Source organism: Aphidius gifuensis, linkage group LG6 (genome assembly GCF_014905175.1).
Source record: "Aphidius gifuensis isolate YNYX2018 linkage group LG6, ASM1490517v1, whole genome shotgun sequence".
NCBI lineage: Eukaryota > Metazoa > Arthropoda > Insecta > Hymenoptera > Braconidae > Aphidius > Aphidius gifuensis.
Window position 1 is genome coordinate 12,179,342 of NC_057793.1, and position 17,086 is coordinate 12,196,427.

At 28.3% G+C, this 17,086-nt stretch overlaps 1 protein-coding gene across 2 annotated transcripts; it reads left to right on the top strand.

The window, feature by feature from the left end:
* Positions 1 to 6,774: 6,774 nt before the first annotated feature.
* On the top strand, positions 6,775 to 7,790 carry LOC122859490. Of its 2 annotated transcripts, XM_044163105.1 has the most exons (5): positions 6,775 to 6,917; positions 7,041 to 7,203; positions 7,275 to 7,331; positions 7,415 to 7,567; positions 7,732 to 7,790. In XM_044163105.1, the coding sequence occupies exons 1-4, from the start codon at positions 6,849 to 6,851 to the stop codon at positions 7,558 to 7,560; spliced, it is 435 nt and encodes a 144-aa protein (XP_044019040.1). In that variant the 5' UTR covers positions 6,775 to 6,848; the 3' UTR covers positions 7,561 to 7,567; positions 7,732 to 7,790. The 2 variants fall into 2 exon arrangements, 1 of the variants encoding a protein (XP_044019040.1); XR_006374353.1 differs by lacking the exon at positions 7,732 to 7,790 and having other exon boundaries at positions 7,057 to 7,203; positions 7,415 to 7,515.
* The last annotated feature ends 9,296 nt before the right edge of the window (positions 7,791 to 17,086 follow it).

A 17,086-nucleotide genomic window follows, 5' to 3' on the forward strand; every position in this document is an offset into this window, starting at 1 on the left:
TTAACTTTCCATGTTAAAAGAATTCAGAACGACCGTCTTTCCAGTCAACGCGTTTTTCGTCGGAGAATCTTTCTTATATTTTGGTTTCATGTGATAGTCCTTATGATTCGATTCGTCCAATAAATTATCAAGACTATATTAAATTCCAGTGTAAAAGAATGGCCTTATTTCGAGTTTGAAATATTTATTTTATAATTTCCGGTATAGGCTGCAAGTCCTCAAAACCACCGTTCTACGAATAAAAAACTTTCGTAGTATGGTGGTTTTGAGGACGTCTCAAAATTACGTCGTTGATTCCGTTTTGATTTGAGTATCGTTTGAGATTATCAGAAAGGTTCTATGAAATTTCGAAACCCGCACGTTCCGTCGACACCAGGACAGTTTGAGTAGAACTTGTAACATAGACAACGGTCTTTCTCTAAATATTTACTGTCTAACAAATAGTTTCAGTTATTGTTATCGAAACGAATTAAGTTTTGGTTTTCCCGACGGTATCTAAGAATTTCTAATGCTACTACATTAAGGCGGTATCTCGTTAAGGCTACTGGTTCAAAGTGATCAATCATTTCTGAGATTCAGGAAAACCGGGAAAGATTGTCTCAACTTTCCATGTCGAAAAAATACAGAACGACTGTCTTTCCAGTCAACGCGTTTTTCGTCGGAGAATTTCCTTATATTCTGGTCTCGTGTAATAGTCTTTAGGATTTGATTTGTCCAATAAATTATCAAGACTATATTAAATTCCAGTGTAAAAGAATGGCCTTATTTCGAGTTTGAAATATTTATTTTATAATTTCCGGTATAGGCTGCAAGTCCTCAAAACCACCGTTCTACGAATAAAAAACTTTCGTAGTATGGTGGTTTTGAGGACGTCTCAAAATTACGTCGTTGATTCCGTTTTGATTTGAGTATGGTTTGAGATTATCAGAAAGGTTCTATGAAATTTCTAAACCTTTACGTTCTGTGGACACAAAGAAAACTTCAGTAGAACTCGTAACAAATATAATATCTTTTTATTATTCAAATTTTAGCATATGTTCTCGAAACAACTATTCTACAATTATAGAAATTGTATGTCACGGTGCTTTCGAGGACTTTCAACAATTATTTGATGAACAATTTTTTTTGTGTTTATGTCTTATAGATTACAGATATCCGTAAAGATTATTAAAAACGAGTACACTATTTCTGCATATTCCTGTGCATTTTCTATTTTTACAGAATGTCCTCAAAACTGCCAATAGCTGGAGATACGAAATCCGTAAAATGGTGGTTTTGGGGACATTTAGATTAAAGTCGAATCGACAGTCATTATCCAGTCGATTGCAATTTCAACGATGAATTTTATAAAAAGGGAATAATCTTCTTGAGAACTGCCAGAAAATTCATATCGAAATTCATAAATTCGACTGTTCTATCGAATTGAGTTCAACAAATTAAGTCCTCAAAACTGCCTCTGTGTGAAAAAAAAGGTAGTTATTGGTGGTTTCGGGGACATGCAATATTAAAACAGATATAATTATGTTAAATATTATAAAGCATAGTGATATTTTTTTTATACTGAAAATTCACTGAAAACATGTTTGTAGTTTGAATTGAATCGTAAAAATGCATTTAGCACAGTAATCTTGCTTTTTTATCAAAAGTCCTTGAAACCTCCATTAGATCGAAAAATGATGTTCTTGGAATGGAGGTTTCAGGGACACACGAAAAAATTCTTATTTTGGTCAATAATTGAATTTTTCCATCGAATCATTACTATTTATAGTTTAGGATGGAATCAATTGAAGATAAATCGGTCGTAATACCTACTTCACATTTCAATTTATGAAAATTATACCTGGTAAAATAAAAAGTGCTCAAAACCACCAAAGCATATTTTTCAAATGGGGTTTTGAGGACCGTCCTCAAAACCACCAAATGTCCTCAAAACCACCATTGTATATATGAAGTAGTCCCCGAAACCACCACTGTATATATATATAAATATACATAATTATATCATATCATATATAGTTGTATATAATTAAATACATATATATATATATATATATTCAATGTTACCTTTTTTCAATCAAAAAACCTTCTTTCTTCATAAAATTTAAAAAAAAAAAATATTAATTGTATTAATATATGTTATAATAAAATAAAAACATATTAAAACATCAATTTACCATGCATTGATTTATCAATTAATTTGAGCACCTTGGGGAACTTGACTATCTTGTTTTTTTGTATCTATTGTTTGATAGATTCTTGCTTATGTTCGCTAGTGTCAACAATACAGAGCTAGTGAGAAACTGTGTAGAATGATAGTAACGGTGCTGAGCCTATAGAATTTGATCATTTCGATCATTCATAGAAGTGGGAGCATTGCGGGCCTTGCAACGTTTTTCAGCTAACGTAGCTGCTTCAATTTCAAGTGTATGCAAACTTTCAGACAAGTCTTGTAACATGACATTTCTACCAGTTATCTTGGACCGCTTGTTACCGTCATTTCACCTGTAAATTGTCCTTTTTAATAAACAAAGCTAAAATCCAATAATCCAACATAAATAGTAATGATAATTTGTATCCAAAAACGTAATTAATAAAATCAGGGGTTTTCAAATCACCTTAAAACCGAAAAAAGGCATAACACAATATCGTGCTCAGAACACATTCATACCTGGACAAAATACAATTAAACAATGAATAAAACAACCGAAACAAGCAATCATTTACTTTATATTTATTTATCAAACATATCTCAATCATCAACGTAACTCAAATACCAACGCAACTGAAATACTCAAAAATACAAAATAACCAGAGCCGGGAAGTTCGTCTGTTATTTCAGCTTGCCGTAAATACCATGGCAACATGGTGAAATATAGTTTAAAAAAAAGACGATCTGAACCTCGTACATGAAAAAAATGGCCTTATTTTTTTTGGCCTCTTAAAAATGGCCCTTCAAAATGGCCTTATATTTTTGGCCTCTTTTGACGTCTAGAAGACAAGAGAGGGAGAGTTTACACTCCTAATTTATTTTACTCAATTTAAAATACGGAAAAAGGGGGGATTTGCCCTACTCTAAAATGACTTGATGTTGATGAGGTCGCTAGTTGGAGAGTCGGACCATTGAATATGTGGCTCAGCCTTTAAAGCAACGAAAATTGTGACAGCCTTTAAAAACTTTACCATTTAAAAGTAAGCGAATATGAGTTAAGTACGTATCAATTGCAACGTAGAGTTCAGATGAGGCTTTGAAATTTTGCCTATATTTTGTTTCACAGATTGAAAAAAAAACATCTAGGAGCAGAATTTTTCGAAAAAAAAAACTAACGGCCACCCTACTGTTGCTGCATTCTTTATATTGAACTTAAAAGTATATTATCTTGTAAATCAGATATACACTGCGAATGATTCATTATTAAAGTTTTAGTTCCTTCGAGAATATTTTTATAAACTTTTACTATATTTATTTCGATATTTAATTTTTTTTGTTACTTTTAAGAATAGGCAAGTTAGCTATTTTAGATTGCTCAGTCATGTTTTTAGATTAACAGTGTTTAGTAAAACCTCCAAGTTCTATAAGTATATTACTTCCTTCATTTTTTTCACAATTCGTTTTTATAAGACGTGTTTGAAAAAGTCCTGATGGATGCAATTCTATATTTTATAATAATCTTTTTGAATCGAGAACATTATTTATGAATGAAATAACTATAAATATATTTTTTTTTTAAATAGTGCTTTAAAATAAATTCTGCTTTTCGAGGCTATCCGATGCCTCTCCATTGAATCATATCGTTTTCATTATTGTTTATATAATAAAAAAAAATTAGCGTGTTGCGAGTACGCGCGAGGGAAGCGAAACTTCTTGCGGAGTAGTTGCATGTCACGCTGAATATCTCGCTGAATAATAATAATAATAATATTAATACCGACAATAATATTCGAATATAAATATTAATACTTATTAGTATTTATATTTCGAATGTTATTATTATCAATTTTATTATTAATATCGTTGCATTAATAGAAAAAAGGCGTAAGTGCAATTTTCGGGTTTTTCATTTAATTTTGAGGCTTAAAAAAAAAAAAGAAGAAGGGATCAACAACCTTTGATAAAGGATAAAAGGCGTATGTTCATAGACTTACGCCTTTTTTTCCATTTCAAAATCATTTTTAATAAAAGATAAAGATTTGTAATTATTTTTATGTTTCCCTTATTAATAATAAATTATTTATAATTATCGATAAACAATCAATAATTTAAAAAATCCTGCTATTAAATAAATTTCAAATAAAATTGGAAAAACGCCCTTCAGTTTTTATCAAAAATTATTTCGATAACGGAAAAAAGACATAAATCCTTGGACATAAGCCCCTTATCTTTTATCAAAAGTTGTTACGCACTTTTTTCCTTTTCTTTTTTAAGCCTTAAAAATAAATTAAAAACCCGGAAATTTATAAATTTGCATTCACGCCCTTCATCCTTCACTGCGACGATATAATTGATATTATTGATATTTATAATAATATTATTTATATATAACCATAGTGTAAATAATAATAATAATAATAATAATAATAATAATAATAATAATAATAATAATAATAATAATAATAATAATAATAATAATAATAATAATAATAATAATAATAATAATAATAATAATAATAATAATAATAATAATAATAATAATAATAATAATAATAATAATAATAATAATAATAATAATAATAATATATAATAATAATAATAATAATAATAATATAATAATAATAATAATAATAATAATAATAATAATAATAATAATATAATAATAATAATAATAATAATAATAATAATAATAATAATAATAATAATAATAATAATAATAATAATAATAATAATAATAATAATAATAATAATAATAATAATAATAATAATAATAATAATAATAATAATAATAATAATAATAATAATAATAATAATAATAATAATAATAATAATAATAATAATAATAATAATAATAATAATAATAATAATAATAATAATATAATAATAATAATAATAATAATAATAATAATAATAATAATAATAATAATAATAATAATAATAATAATAATAATAATAATAATAATAATAATAATAATAATAATAATAATATAATAATAATAATAATAATAATAATAATAATAATAATAATAATAATAATAATAATAATAATAATAATAATAATAATAATAATAATAATAATAATAATAATAATAATAATAATAATAATAATAATAATAATAATAATAATAATAATAATAATAAGATTGACAATAACATTCATATATAAATATTGCTAATTATTTGTATTGATATTCAGGATAATAATATATCAATATCAATATTATTAATATCATCATTATCTTCAATTATTTTCTGAATTTCTAATCCCTCCTCAACCATGGTGGACACCCCTCCCTAAAAAATATTTTCAGTCCCGTAATCTTAACCAAAACGATAAATATGGAAAACATGATTAAATATAAAGAAAAATATCAAAGAAAAATCAGTAAATGAGAAGGAAAAAATGATAAATATGGGAAGATATCAGTAAATATAAAGGAAAATCTAGAAAAATATCAAAGAAAAATCACTGAATATAAATAAAAATACGATAAATGAGGGAGCATATCAATTATGTTCCCCTCTCCCCAACCATAGGAGGCTCCCTCGAAAACCTTGTTGTTGTTGTTGTTGTTGTTGTTGTTGTTGTTGTTGTTGTTGTTGTTGTTGTTGTTGTTGTTATTGTTGTTGTTTTATTTAAATGTACAATTTGACCCTGGTGGAAAAAATCTCCTATCAATAAATTATCCATTTGACTATTTTTTAGCAGACAAACTAGGAGTATTTTTATCAGTTGAACATTTTCATGATATGTCAATCTGATCTTTGTGTCCGTTTAGTTTATAGAAAACCACATACAAACTCCCTCGCACCTACACCTGCTTTAGCGAAAAAAAAAAATTGTCAAATTCACTCCCACATTTATAATCCAAAGCTTTTCTGATCACCGCTTGTTATTTAGTTTTTACGGGTTTCCTTCCACGGCGGACCATGGCCAGAAATACCACTTTTACTGCTCACCATCCTTATGTACTTCTATATACGCGCCACTGTAACACTTACACATATACAGGAGTATTGACTGTAAGCAGTGGAGGTATTCCTGGCGGTCGTCCGCTGTGACAGAAAGCCCCTAATAATCCGTAGCAGCAACGTAGATTTTTTTTATACATTATCTCGTTAAAAAAAAAAGTTGTAGTGTTGTGTCTTAGTGTATAAACAATGAAAAAAACATATAAATAAACAAATAAAACAACGGAAAAAGTATTGTTTTGCCCAGGGCTCATATTAAAACGCTGAGAATAAATAAATTTTGCTTGGGTAAATTTGTGGTTGAGCAAAATGGCAGCAGCCGACTCATTAAAGGACGACAGTCTATCCGATTGCAGTTTTGATTGATAAATTAAAAAATGAAAATGTACAAGTAAGTAAAATAATTATTATTTTTTTTATTTGTTAAATATTTCCAAAGTTTTTTGTTTGAAAAAAAAAAAAACAACTCGATCTCAGTCAACAAGTGTTTGTAACAATGAGGTTACAACTGCAGTGGTTTTTTTACAATTAATTTCATCATATTAGTTGACCGACAATTTGTTTAAAATGTAAATATAGTAAAAAATTAATTTTATTACAATTAATAAACGTATTTTTATTTTATAGCTGCGATTGAATTTGATCAAAAAACTTTTAACGATTACTTTGGCACTTGGTGCTGAACGTACTCGTAGTGAGTTCATGCCTCTTTTGACAGAGAAAATTTATGATAGAGATGAAGTTTTATTGGCAGTCACCACTTGTAGTTGGACCTGATCATGTCTATTGTTTATTGGTAAGTGCTTGAAAAAAAAAGATAACTATAGCTTTAATTAAAAATAAATATAAGCAAACTTTAGATTTGTTTTTCACATGTTTCAATAAAAAAACTATCATACTCATTTTAACATTAATTTAGTTTTTTTATCCTAAAGATAGTATTAGGTACAGTTATCAGAAGCTCAAAATGAAAGCAAGTTGTGAAAAAAAAAAATATTTTGATCTTCTCAACTCTCAAGCATATCCTCTTACAGAAGAAACTGATCGAAAGCTAGTATATCTTTTTGAACAATTACCTTTAGGTATGAATCTTTCATAAACTCGATAATACTTCATTTATAGCTTCTTATCATTTATTTTCATTGCATTTCAGAGGTTAACAAATCAAACAATGTATCATCTAATAGAAAAAGCGGAAATGAAGTATCAGGTAAAATTACACATAAAAATAAAAAACGGTTTTCGTTTTTCCGTCTATAATTGTGCGGATGAGTAAAACTTGATTTGTTTCAGTTTCCAGTTGTGCAGAAGTTGAAGCAGGTCATGCTGTGCTTGATAATAATAATGACGATAAAGCAATTGTAAGAGTTATTGTCAAAATCTTTTTAAAATGCTGGGGAATGTGCCAAGTCGATAACCAGATTTTTATGGACAGATGAGGAATTGGTAATTCGAAAGATATGTATTATTATAGAGATATTTAATATTTAAATGTATCATTTTATGAATCCTAATGATGAAATGTATACAAAGATACTAAAAAAATTACTGTGTAAATTGTCCTACCTTTTTCCGAAATGATCCATTGTTTTGTTGTATGATATTTTCAGGGCTGGCAAGATATATAACCCGCTAATAACCCACGAAGAATCATTGGCGGTTACAATATTTTGGGACCTAGGTGAATTCAGTTCCGTGGCACCCCATGGTTACCCCCTGGGCCATTGTTTTCTGACCGTTTATATACCCCCCACGGAAATATTTTATAAAAATTTTGCAAAAATTATATAAAAGTCATTTTATAAAATCACTTTGTAAAATATGGGCAAAAAAATTAAAAAAATTATGTAAAAGATACATACTTTTTAATCGATTCTTATATATTTGTATGTTGAAAAATAAATTCTGATTACTCTTATATGGATTCGTATAAAATCGATGGAAAAGTACAGTTAAAACTGAAAAGTTATTGAAATTAACAAAATAGTATTCTTATGTACATTTTTATTGAAGATTCTTAAAAGATTTGTGGCATCGTGGTAAAGCACCGGCTTGTCATCAAGATGGTCTGGGTTCGATTCTTCGTTGAAAAGTTTTTTTTTTTAATTATTCTCTAAAAATTAAAATAATTCTTTTATAAAAATTTGACAAAAAAAAGGGGGGGGGGAGGAGGAGGGAGTTAAAATATTCGAAATAAACTGTCAAATTTTTACAAAAAATTTATAAAATATTTCCAAACTTTTTATATATTATATATATAATATTTATAAAAGAAAATTGAAATTTTTATAAAAATTTTATAAATCTTTTACATAATTTTTTTAATTTTTTTGCCCATATTTTACAAAGTGATTTTATAAAATGACTTTTATATAATTTTTGCAAAATTTTTATAAAATATTTCCGTGGGGGACATTAGAATGTGACGCGATATTTGCGGGATCTATAACCCGCTAATAACCCACCAAGAAACCATTGGCGGTTACAATATATTGTGGCGGGATATATAACCTACCAAGAAATCATTGGTGGTTACAATATATTGTGGTGGCATATTGGCGGGATATATAACCTACCAAGAAATCATTGGTGGTTACTATATATTGTGGTGGCATATTGGCGGGATATGTAACCCACCGAGAAATCATTGGCGGTTACAATATATTGTGGTGGCATATTGGCGGGATATGTAACCCACCAAGAAAGCATTGGTGGTTACCATATATTGTGGCGGGATATTAGCGGGATACATAACCCGCCAATGGGTCAGTTATGGGATATGTCGGGATATTTGGCGGGATATTGGCGGGATATTTTTTCCACCAGGGGAATTACCATTTATTGATGGTGATATTGGTATTGTCAGTGGGATGTACAGCCGAAATCCACCAGGAGGACTACCAGGTCTTACACATACGTTACCATTATTGTTATTATTCACAGCGATCTATCCTGAACTACAATTACATACATCATAATGTAGTGGTAGTATAATAATCATTATTATTATAAGAAAGCCATATAGCGTGATCATTAGTATTAGTCCTTCATTAGAAATCGGACAGAGTTTCACTAGGACTTCACTTTTTATACATAGAAAACCTCTACAAGATATCCAAACGATATATAGAGAACCATTCGTGAACTATAGAGAGCAGTCAAGAAAAAGTAGTGATCGTTCGACTCGATAATATTATTGAAAAATATTATAACTTTTTAATTGCTGCTACGCGCTGATTAATGCACTTTATCAGGGTTTCACAGTATCGACAGTCGGTTCAATTAAAAATAAAAAAAAATTTGTGAGCCATCTAGACTCGCGGGTTTATCATGTGTAAACATCTTCGGCGTGTTTCTACAAAAAATTCCTACGAATGCGCATGAAAAATATGAAAAAAAATATGAAAAAACGGCTATTTATCGGTTATATGTCGTATAGTAATTGAAATAACGATTAATTCTCAAATTTAATAATGGTAATCAATAGAGATCGTCGGAAGAAGAAAATGTCTTCAATAAAAATTCGATATCTCGAATAGTTTTCGAGTTATAATATTTTATAAAATTTTGATATATCGATTTTTTTTTTTATTAATTTAATAATAGAAGTCGATTAAACTCATCAAGGAGAAAAAAAAATAAATACAATTTTTTGATCGCGCGAATAGTTTTCGAATTATCGATATCTTTTTAGAGTTAATGATAATTTTTTTCATAATTGATAATATAATGGAGCTAAATAAAAAAATATAGCTAAGTAAAATATATAGCTAAGTAAAAAATATAGCTGAGTAAAAAATATAGCTAAGTAAAAAGAATAGCTAAGTAAAAAATATAGCTAAGTTAAAATTTAGCTGGTAAAATTATGTAGATATTGTGTGTTTGGCTATAAATATATAGCTAAGTAAAAAATATAGCTAAGTAAAAGATATAGCTGGTAAAATTATATAGATATTGTGTGTTCGGCTATAAATATATATCTAAGTAAAAAAAATAGCCATGTAAAAAAATAGCTAAGTAAAAGATATAGCTGGTAAAATTATGTAGATATTGTGTGTTTGGCTATAAATATAGCTAAGTAAAAAATATTGCTAAGTTAAAAATATAGCTAAGTAAAAAACCTAGCGACCAAGTAAAAAAAACTTGGATATATTCATTATTTTCGAAAAAAAAATTTATATTCGTGCTTAACAATACGCGACAATCAATAATTAGCAGTTTTTTTTTGAAAAAAAAAATAACTTCCACTTTTTTTTTGAAAAAAAAAAAAAATGTATACATTTAAAAAAAAATATCGATAATTTGATAACTATTCGAGATATAAAAATTTTTATTTGGGCTTTTTTTTTAGCTTGGCGAGTTTTATCGATTGCCTTTATTAATATTAAAGAAAAAAAAAAAATTAATATATCGAAATATATAAGTTATTATAACTCGAAAATTATTCGAATTTTTTTATGTTGACGTTTTTTTTTACTTGACGAGATTCATTGATAGCCATTATTAAATTTGAGAATTAATCGTTATTTCAATAACTATACGATATATAACCGATAAATAGCCGTTTTTTCCATATTTCAACTCCATTTTTAACCACTTTGCGCATTCGTAGGAATTTTTTCCGCATTTTTCCCGTAATCGTGAGAAAATTTTCTATAAAAACCGAATAAAAAAAAATGTTGTCTCGGTTATGATAATATCTCCTGAAATTCCTCTGTACAATTACAATAATAATTTTCTCTTTCAAACTAACACATTAATGTCTATTTCTCTTTTTTTAAAACATAAAATTAGTCAATATTATAAATAAATTAATATTGTATAATAATTCAATGTTATGTTTTGAATTTAGGAAATATCATTTTATATAAATAATAATAATAGGTATATTAATCTCGTAAATGAAAAATACTTGCATATGCATGTATATATATGTATAATATGAACTTTACTTCGCCTAACAAATGCAAGTATAACTAATAAATACAAATAAAATACTTGTATACTAATATATACAACGGCGCATATAATAAATAAATTAAATATATAAATACGCGCATTTAAATTCATCTATACTACAGAACACCTGACGGTAACGATTACCGACCGATTACCATGGCGCTGCAAGGCGCAATGTAGACTGACAGAAAATGGATTCCTGCCCAGATCCGTTACCGGATCTGACGTCTAAACTCTATGTTTTTTCCTTTTACTCATACCCAACCCGCGCCTAAAGATGTTTACACATCAAAAAAGAGGACTCAAGGAGAAAAAAGTTCTCATTGTAGGTCATATGACTAATTATTGATTATGGGATAGTCATTATGGATTATGGGATCGAAGTTGAAATTATAGGAAAAATCCCATAATTATGGGGTGGTTGGCAACGCTGCGTTCGAGAGCCAGACAAGTTGTGTCCTTTCACGACAGCGTAGAGTGCTCAGCTACTGCGAGCTTTGACTCCTCTTCTCGCGCTTTCCCACTTATCGCCCCGGACATGCGCAGCACGCTTCCCTCGCTGGCAACACGAATAGGTTTACAATTGAGCCCGTGGCCTTCGGAAAGTTCGTCTCGAGGTTAAAGATATCAAGACACGTTACGTGACATCGAATCTTTACGTATTATGTGCCGCTATCGACACCACATAACCGTATGAAAGCATTAGATCTTGAGGCATTACCAACGTTATATCGGAAAATGCATTTATATCTTGGACAAGATGGTTTTGAATATTTACATTATGAAGGTGCACGTGTATTACTTGGAGCACTAGATGAATTAGAAAACATGTGAGAATATATATTATTACTAATGAATTATCAAGTTGCTGACAATATATTGTATATATAAAAAAACGATGCTATCTGTTGTCTTATCTCGTTTCAGTTATGGTACTGAAAGAAAAGAATACCAGATAAACAATTAGTACTTGAAGATTTTACAACTGCACATGTACTTTTTAAACCTAGTTATTTAGCACTTGCACTTGAAGCACTTTCGAAAGCTCAATTTTTATTTATAGATTCGAGGACTCAAAAACAAAAGTATTTTAAGCCTTTCAATAGAGTGAGCGCTTAATGGGAAGTATTTTTTTTCGATTTTTCTAATTTTGAAATTTTTGAAAGATTAAACTTAAGAAAAATAAGAAGCTCTGTGGTCTAGAGGTCAAGGCGTTTGCCTGGTAAGCAAAAGCCCTGGGTTCGATTCCCGGCCGGGGATTTTTTTATTGTTTTCAAGTTTCTGGTTTTTTGGAAAAATTTACAACATATCAAAAAATAAGCAGAATCACAAAGGGTCAGGCCACAAACCCTGTGGTTTGTCTAAAAATGCCACATATATATATAGTATATACAGTACAACCTCTCTGTATCAAAGTGGTCGGGGCTCGAGTTCTTGAAATTACGATACTGTATACAAGTACTGTATACTTTAAACTGCCGAATAGATAGATAGTGGAGGTTCTTCGTCCTGGTCAAACCATTTCAAGACTTGGTAAGTCAAAGAAGGTTTAAACGATTTTTGAATTTATATGATATAAATATAATAATTTATCTTTTTTATTGTTATATCTATTTATTGATAAACGAACTGTCCTATTTCAATCTTACTATAGATTTTTCTAAGAATACATGTTTTTTTCAAATGTATACTATTCTTTCTTTTGTACTCATAAGTTATTTACAGTAAAACTATCACTTTTTTTCGATAAAATTAATTTTTTTTTGGCTCAATTTTATCTGTAGATAGATTTTTTTCGAAAAAGATGGCTCTATTCCAAAAACGGTTATTAGAAAAATTGTCGGATTCACAAAGAAAAACACAAAAAAAAAATTAAAAAATTCCAATATGGTCGAGTTTATAGTATGGGCTGAGTTTTTTCCGAGGTTAGGTAAAGTTTTTTTTTTACTAAACATCTATTCATTTACTCATTTCTCTATATATGAGCAGAAACGCCAATTCAAGACGTCAGTTTTAATGACTAATCCCCAGAACTTCTCGAACTTTTAAAAGATCCTCTACTTTTAAAAAGTCCTCGATCGATAAAATATGCTTACGTATTTTTTTTTTTTTTTTTTATTCATTATTCTGGCAGTTATTGCATGAGCATTTCATAGAGATTACTTTTTTTTTTTTTTTAGTTTTAGTAGTCGGCAAATGAAAATATAAATATCAGAATCCGATCAATAACCACTAGGTGTGACTTTGGGTTGCAAGTAGCCACAAGTGAAGTAAAGAAGCCAAAGGCAGCGACAAGATCAACTTTTCATTCATTTTTTCTGGTAAATTTTTCGTTATGTATAAACGCATTATCGTTATGTCGATAAATTGTTGTACCAAATGAATAATTAATTTTTTTTTTTTTAACAGAGCATTTTGGAAAAAGCTCATAATGAGCAGGAAAATAATTCAACTAATGATGACCATATTCCAGTTATTCCAGAACTCATGTCTTATATGCATAGCCCTGGAGCTAGCAGACAACATAACTGCATTATTCGATATTCTTGATCGATGAATTCAAGCAGCACAATTTTGTCAAAATTTCACTGGTTTACTCACATGGTTTCAACGACCTAAATATGCGACAAGACCAGCAAACTTCACCTTTCACCGTCGAGATGATTTAAGGAAAAATTTACCAATGAAAACAGCCAGAAAATTGGCAAATCTACTGGACATTGTCAATGCTGGAGTGGTCAACTTTTGGAAATTCATGGTAAGTCATTTAATTCATTGATTTAAATATATTTTTAAAAATTTATATCTATCGACAATAACGAGTTATTTCTTTTGTAAACTATTCAGAGGGACTGTGGTTGATAGGAAAATATTATTTCTCCAAAAGTTTTACCGCTGCTCTCAAAGTATATATATGGGGCATTCCAAGTCAAATCACCGAGTCATTGGCCTGACCCCTACCGATTCACTTGGAAAGTGAACATTTTAAAATAATCTAATTTTAGAATAATCTAATAATGGTTTCTTGTAGAGAAATCAAAAATAAAAATAAATGATATCTGGGCAAATTTTGGTTCTTTCCATATTTCGAGGGTAAAAGCTTCAAAAATTGAATTTTAAGCATCGCAGTTTTTCTATCTTTCCATCCTTAAATATAGAGAAAAACAAAATTCATCAAGATATTATTTATTTTTATTTTTGATTTCTCTACAAGAAACCATTATTAAATTTTTCTATTTTTAAAATTTGTAAAAAAAATTTTTTTTAATCAGTTATAAAAAAATTAGTAATTATTCTCGACCCATTCCCAAATTTTTATGGGTGACTTGTTTTTACCTCGAGATGATATGGGAAAAATTTCAGAATTTTAAACCTGGTCTAATTTGAGAAGTACTCGATAGTAGGAAAAAAAAAATTATTTTATGGTGTAAAAATGGTGGAAAAAAATTGAAAAAAAATAAGGTCGTTTTTTGGTCCAAAATACACCTAGAAAAAAATTTCCAAGTGAATCGGTAGGGGTCAGGCCGATGACTCGGTGATTTGACTTGGAATGCCCCATATGCATATTACATAGGCTTCAAATGATATTGGATGATCATGTTTTAACAAACTCACGTTTTTTAACAGTTGCACCATCACTGCCACTATTCACAGAATGTTAATTGAAAAAGAATACAAAAGATGTTTGGTAATTTCTTTTGACCCAACTATTCAGCGAAATGCTGAGAAACTTTATTACATATTTTATAATTTATTTTTGAAAAATCTAAGAAATTCTCTACAATATATTAGTTTATTTATTTACAACTTCTAAACAAATTGCAATGAATTACATTATGTCTGGAGCAAATTTACTGGTACAACACAATATCAATAATATTGTACAAGTAGATAATGTAGCACGAGTAGCACATCAAAATAATATTGAAAATATAGTTATCAATGCGTTTATTCGTTACTTTAAAATGTAATTTGAACTCTTTAATCTTTATATAGATAATACAATAATTATTTTGATTTCTCTCAAAACCTAACTCAATATTGATTGATAATAAAGTTGTCCAAGTTCATAATTATGGTGAAGGTTAAGTTACAAAAATTTTAATATTTTATCACGATTTATTAGAAAATTATAATTTTTTTTAACTTGAGGGAATTTTATTTTCGTTTTTTATTCAACTCGTTAATTAATTGTTATTTGTTTTTGGTATTTGCTTTATTTGCTTTTGATTTAATCCAGGCAATCACGATGATAATAATGATGATGAAATCGTCCTTAAATTATTAATTCAGCCGAAACGTTTGCCGTTGTTTTTTTTTTAAATGTTTCTAAATTTTGAAAAATCTTTTGAAAATATAATTTGTTAACATTCAGAAATTTCTATTTGTTATTACAAAAACGTCTTGTTTTGTTTTTTTCCGAGTCTCTCATCTTATTATATCATTTTTTTTTTAAATAATTTTTTTAATTTTTCTCTTATAACTATTTATTGAATTTTTTTTGTTTTTTTTTTTTTTATATGAACGAAGATAAAGACACTTGGTCCATTGAGTCAAGAATAGATATAGAAAAAAAAAATTATCAAGCAAAACATCACTATACGCAACGTATATATTCTCGGATATTTACTGTTTATATATATTCGGTTCCTGCTTGATATATAATATATATATGGGATAGACAGAGACCCAAACTTGTTTGTGTTTATTTATTTATTTATTTATTTATTTATCATTTTGAAGAGCCCAATAGTAGTTAAACCAAAGGAGGGCTGCAGTGGTATGACAGTAACATAGTTAAATAATAATTTGTACAATTTAAATTACTTATGATAATTTTTGTAGATAATTGTCTGGTTCACAAAGATTATTGAATAATATTAATAAAAATAATAATAACCTTAATACATAATTATTTAATCAATAGTATAACCTATACATTACAAAGCTACCTTCAGACATTCTTTAACAAATCCTGGAGATATATTTTTTAATTCCATTATTCTATTAAATAGCATAGTTTTACGACACACTGTATTGGTAATATCAAGCATTCTGTTCAGAGGAGTTGAAGTATTTACATTTTTACAAAACGATTGCAGAGTGAATGGTAATATTAGACGCAATTTAGTAATAACCTGAGTGAACCTTATATTATCTAGTAACTCATAACTATATATATCACCATAGAGTAATTTAATAAAATATATAATCAGAGATGCTTTACGCCTAAATTCCAGCATTTCAACTCCAGTTTTTTTACTTAACACCACATCATCCACACCTCTATCAACATGATACCCAAACATTTTCCAAATAAGGAATTTAAGAAATTTTCTTTGTACTTTATTAATCAAATTATATTGTTTTTTTGTCCTTAATTGGTAAATAATTGAGCAATATTCAATTTTTGCCAAGACAAATGTGTAGTATAAGATTTTGGTAGAGCTGGGATTGGTGAGTGATTGTGAGAGCCTGTACACTAAACCAAGAGCTGACATAGCTGACTTAGTTAATTTTTCAATATGATAGTCAAATGACATTTTAGAGTCAAATGTTAGACCAAGATCTGACACAACATTGGTTCTTTGTATTTTAATACCACTAATTTTATAATCATATATAACCAGGTGTTTATTTTTACAGTATGTCATTATGTAACATTTAGAGACATTGATATTGAGTTTATTTATATTGCACCAGTTGACAAGTTTATTAATATTATTCTGGAGAAAGAGACAGTCAGTGCCTGAGTTTATAGGCAAAAAAAGCTTTACATCATCTGCATACATTAGTGTGTACGTTGATAAATAGTTAGGCAAATCATTTATGAAAAATGTTAAATAGTAGAGGGCCTAGGTTAGACCCTTGTGGTACTCCTGATGTTGGTATATAAGGTTGAGATACAAAGCAACGCCTATTATGTAGATAAGACCACAGTAAATTTACAATACATTTTGGTATATTTATATTAATTAGTTTATTAACCAATATCACCCAATCCAG

Excerpts from the sequence above, each read along its gene's own strand:
- LOC122859490 (XM_044163105.1), top strand. The coding sequence starts at position 6,849 with ATGATAGAGATGAAGTTTTATTGGCAGTCACCACTTGTAGTTGGACCT. Across the intron at positions 7,204-7,274 it reads TTTTGAACAATTACCTTTAG|AGGTTAACAAATCAAACAAT; the intron begins GTATGAATCTTT and ends ATTGCATTTCAG. Across the intron at positions 7,332-7,414 it reads AAGCGGAAATGAAGTATCAG|TTTCCAGTTGTGCAGAAGTT; the intron begins GTAAAATTACAC and ends GATTTGTTTCAG.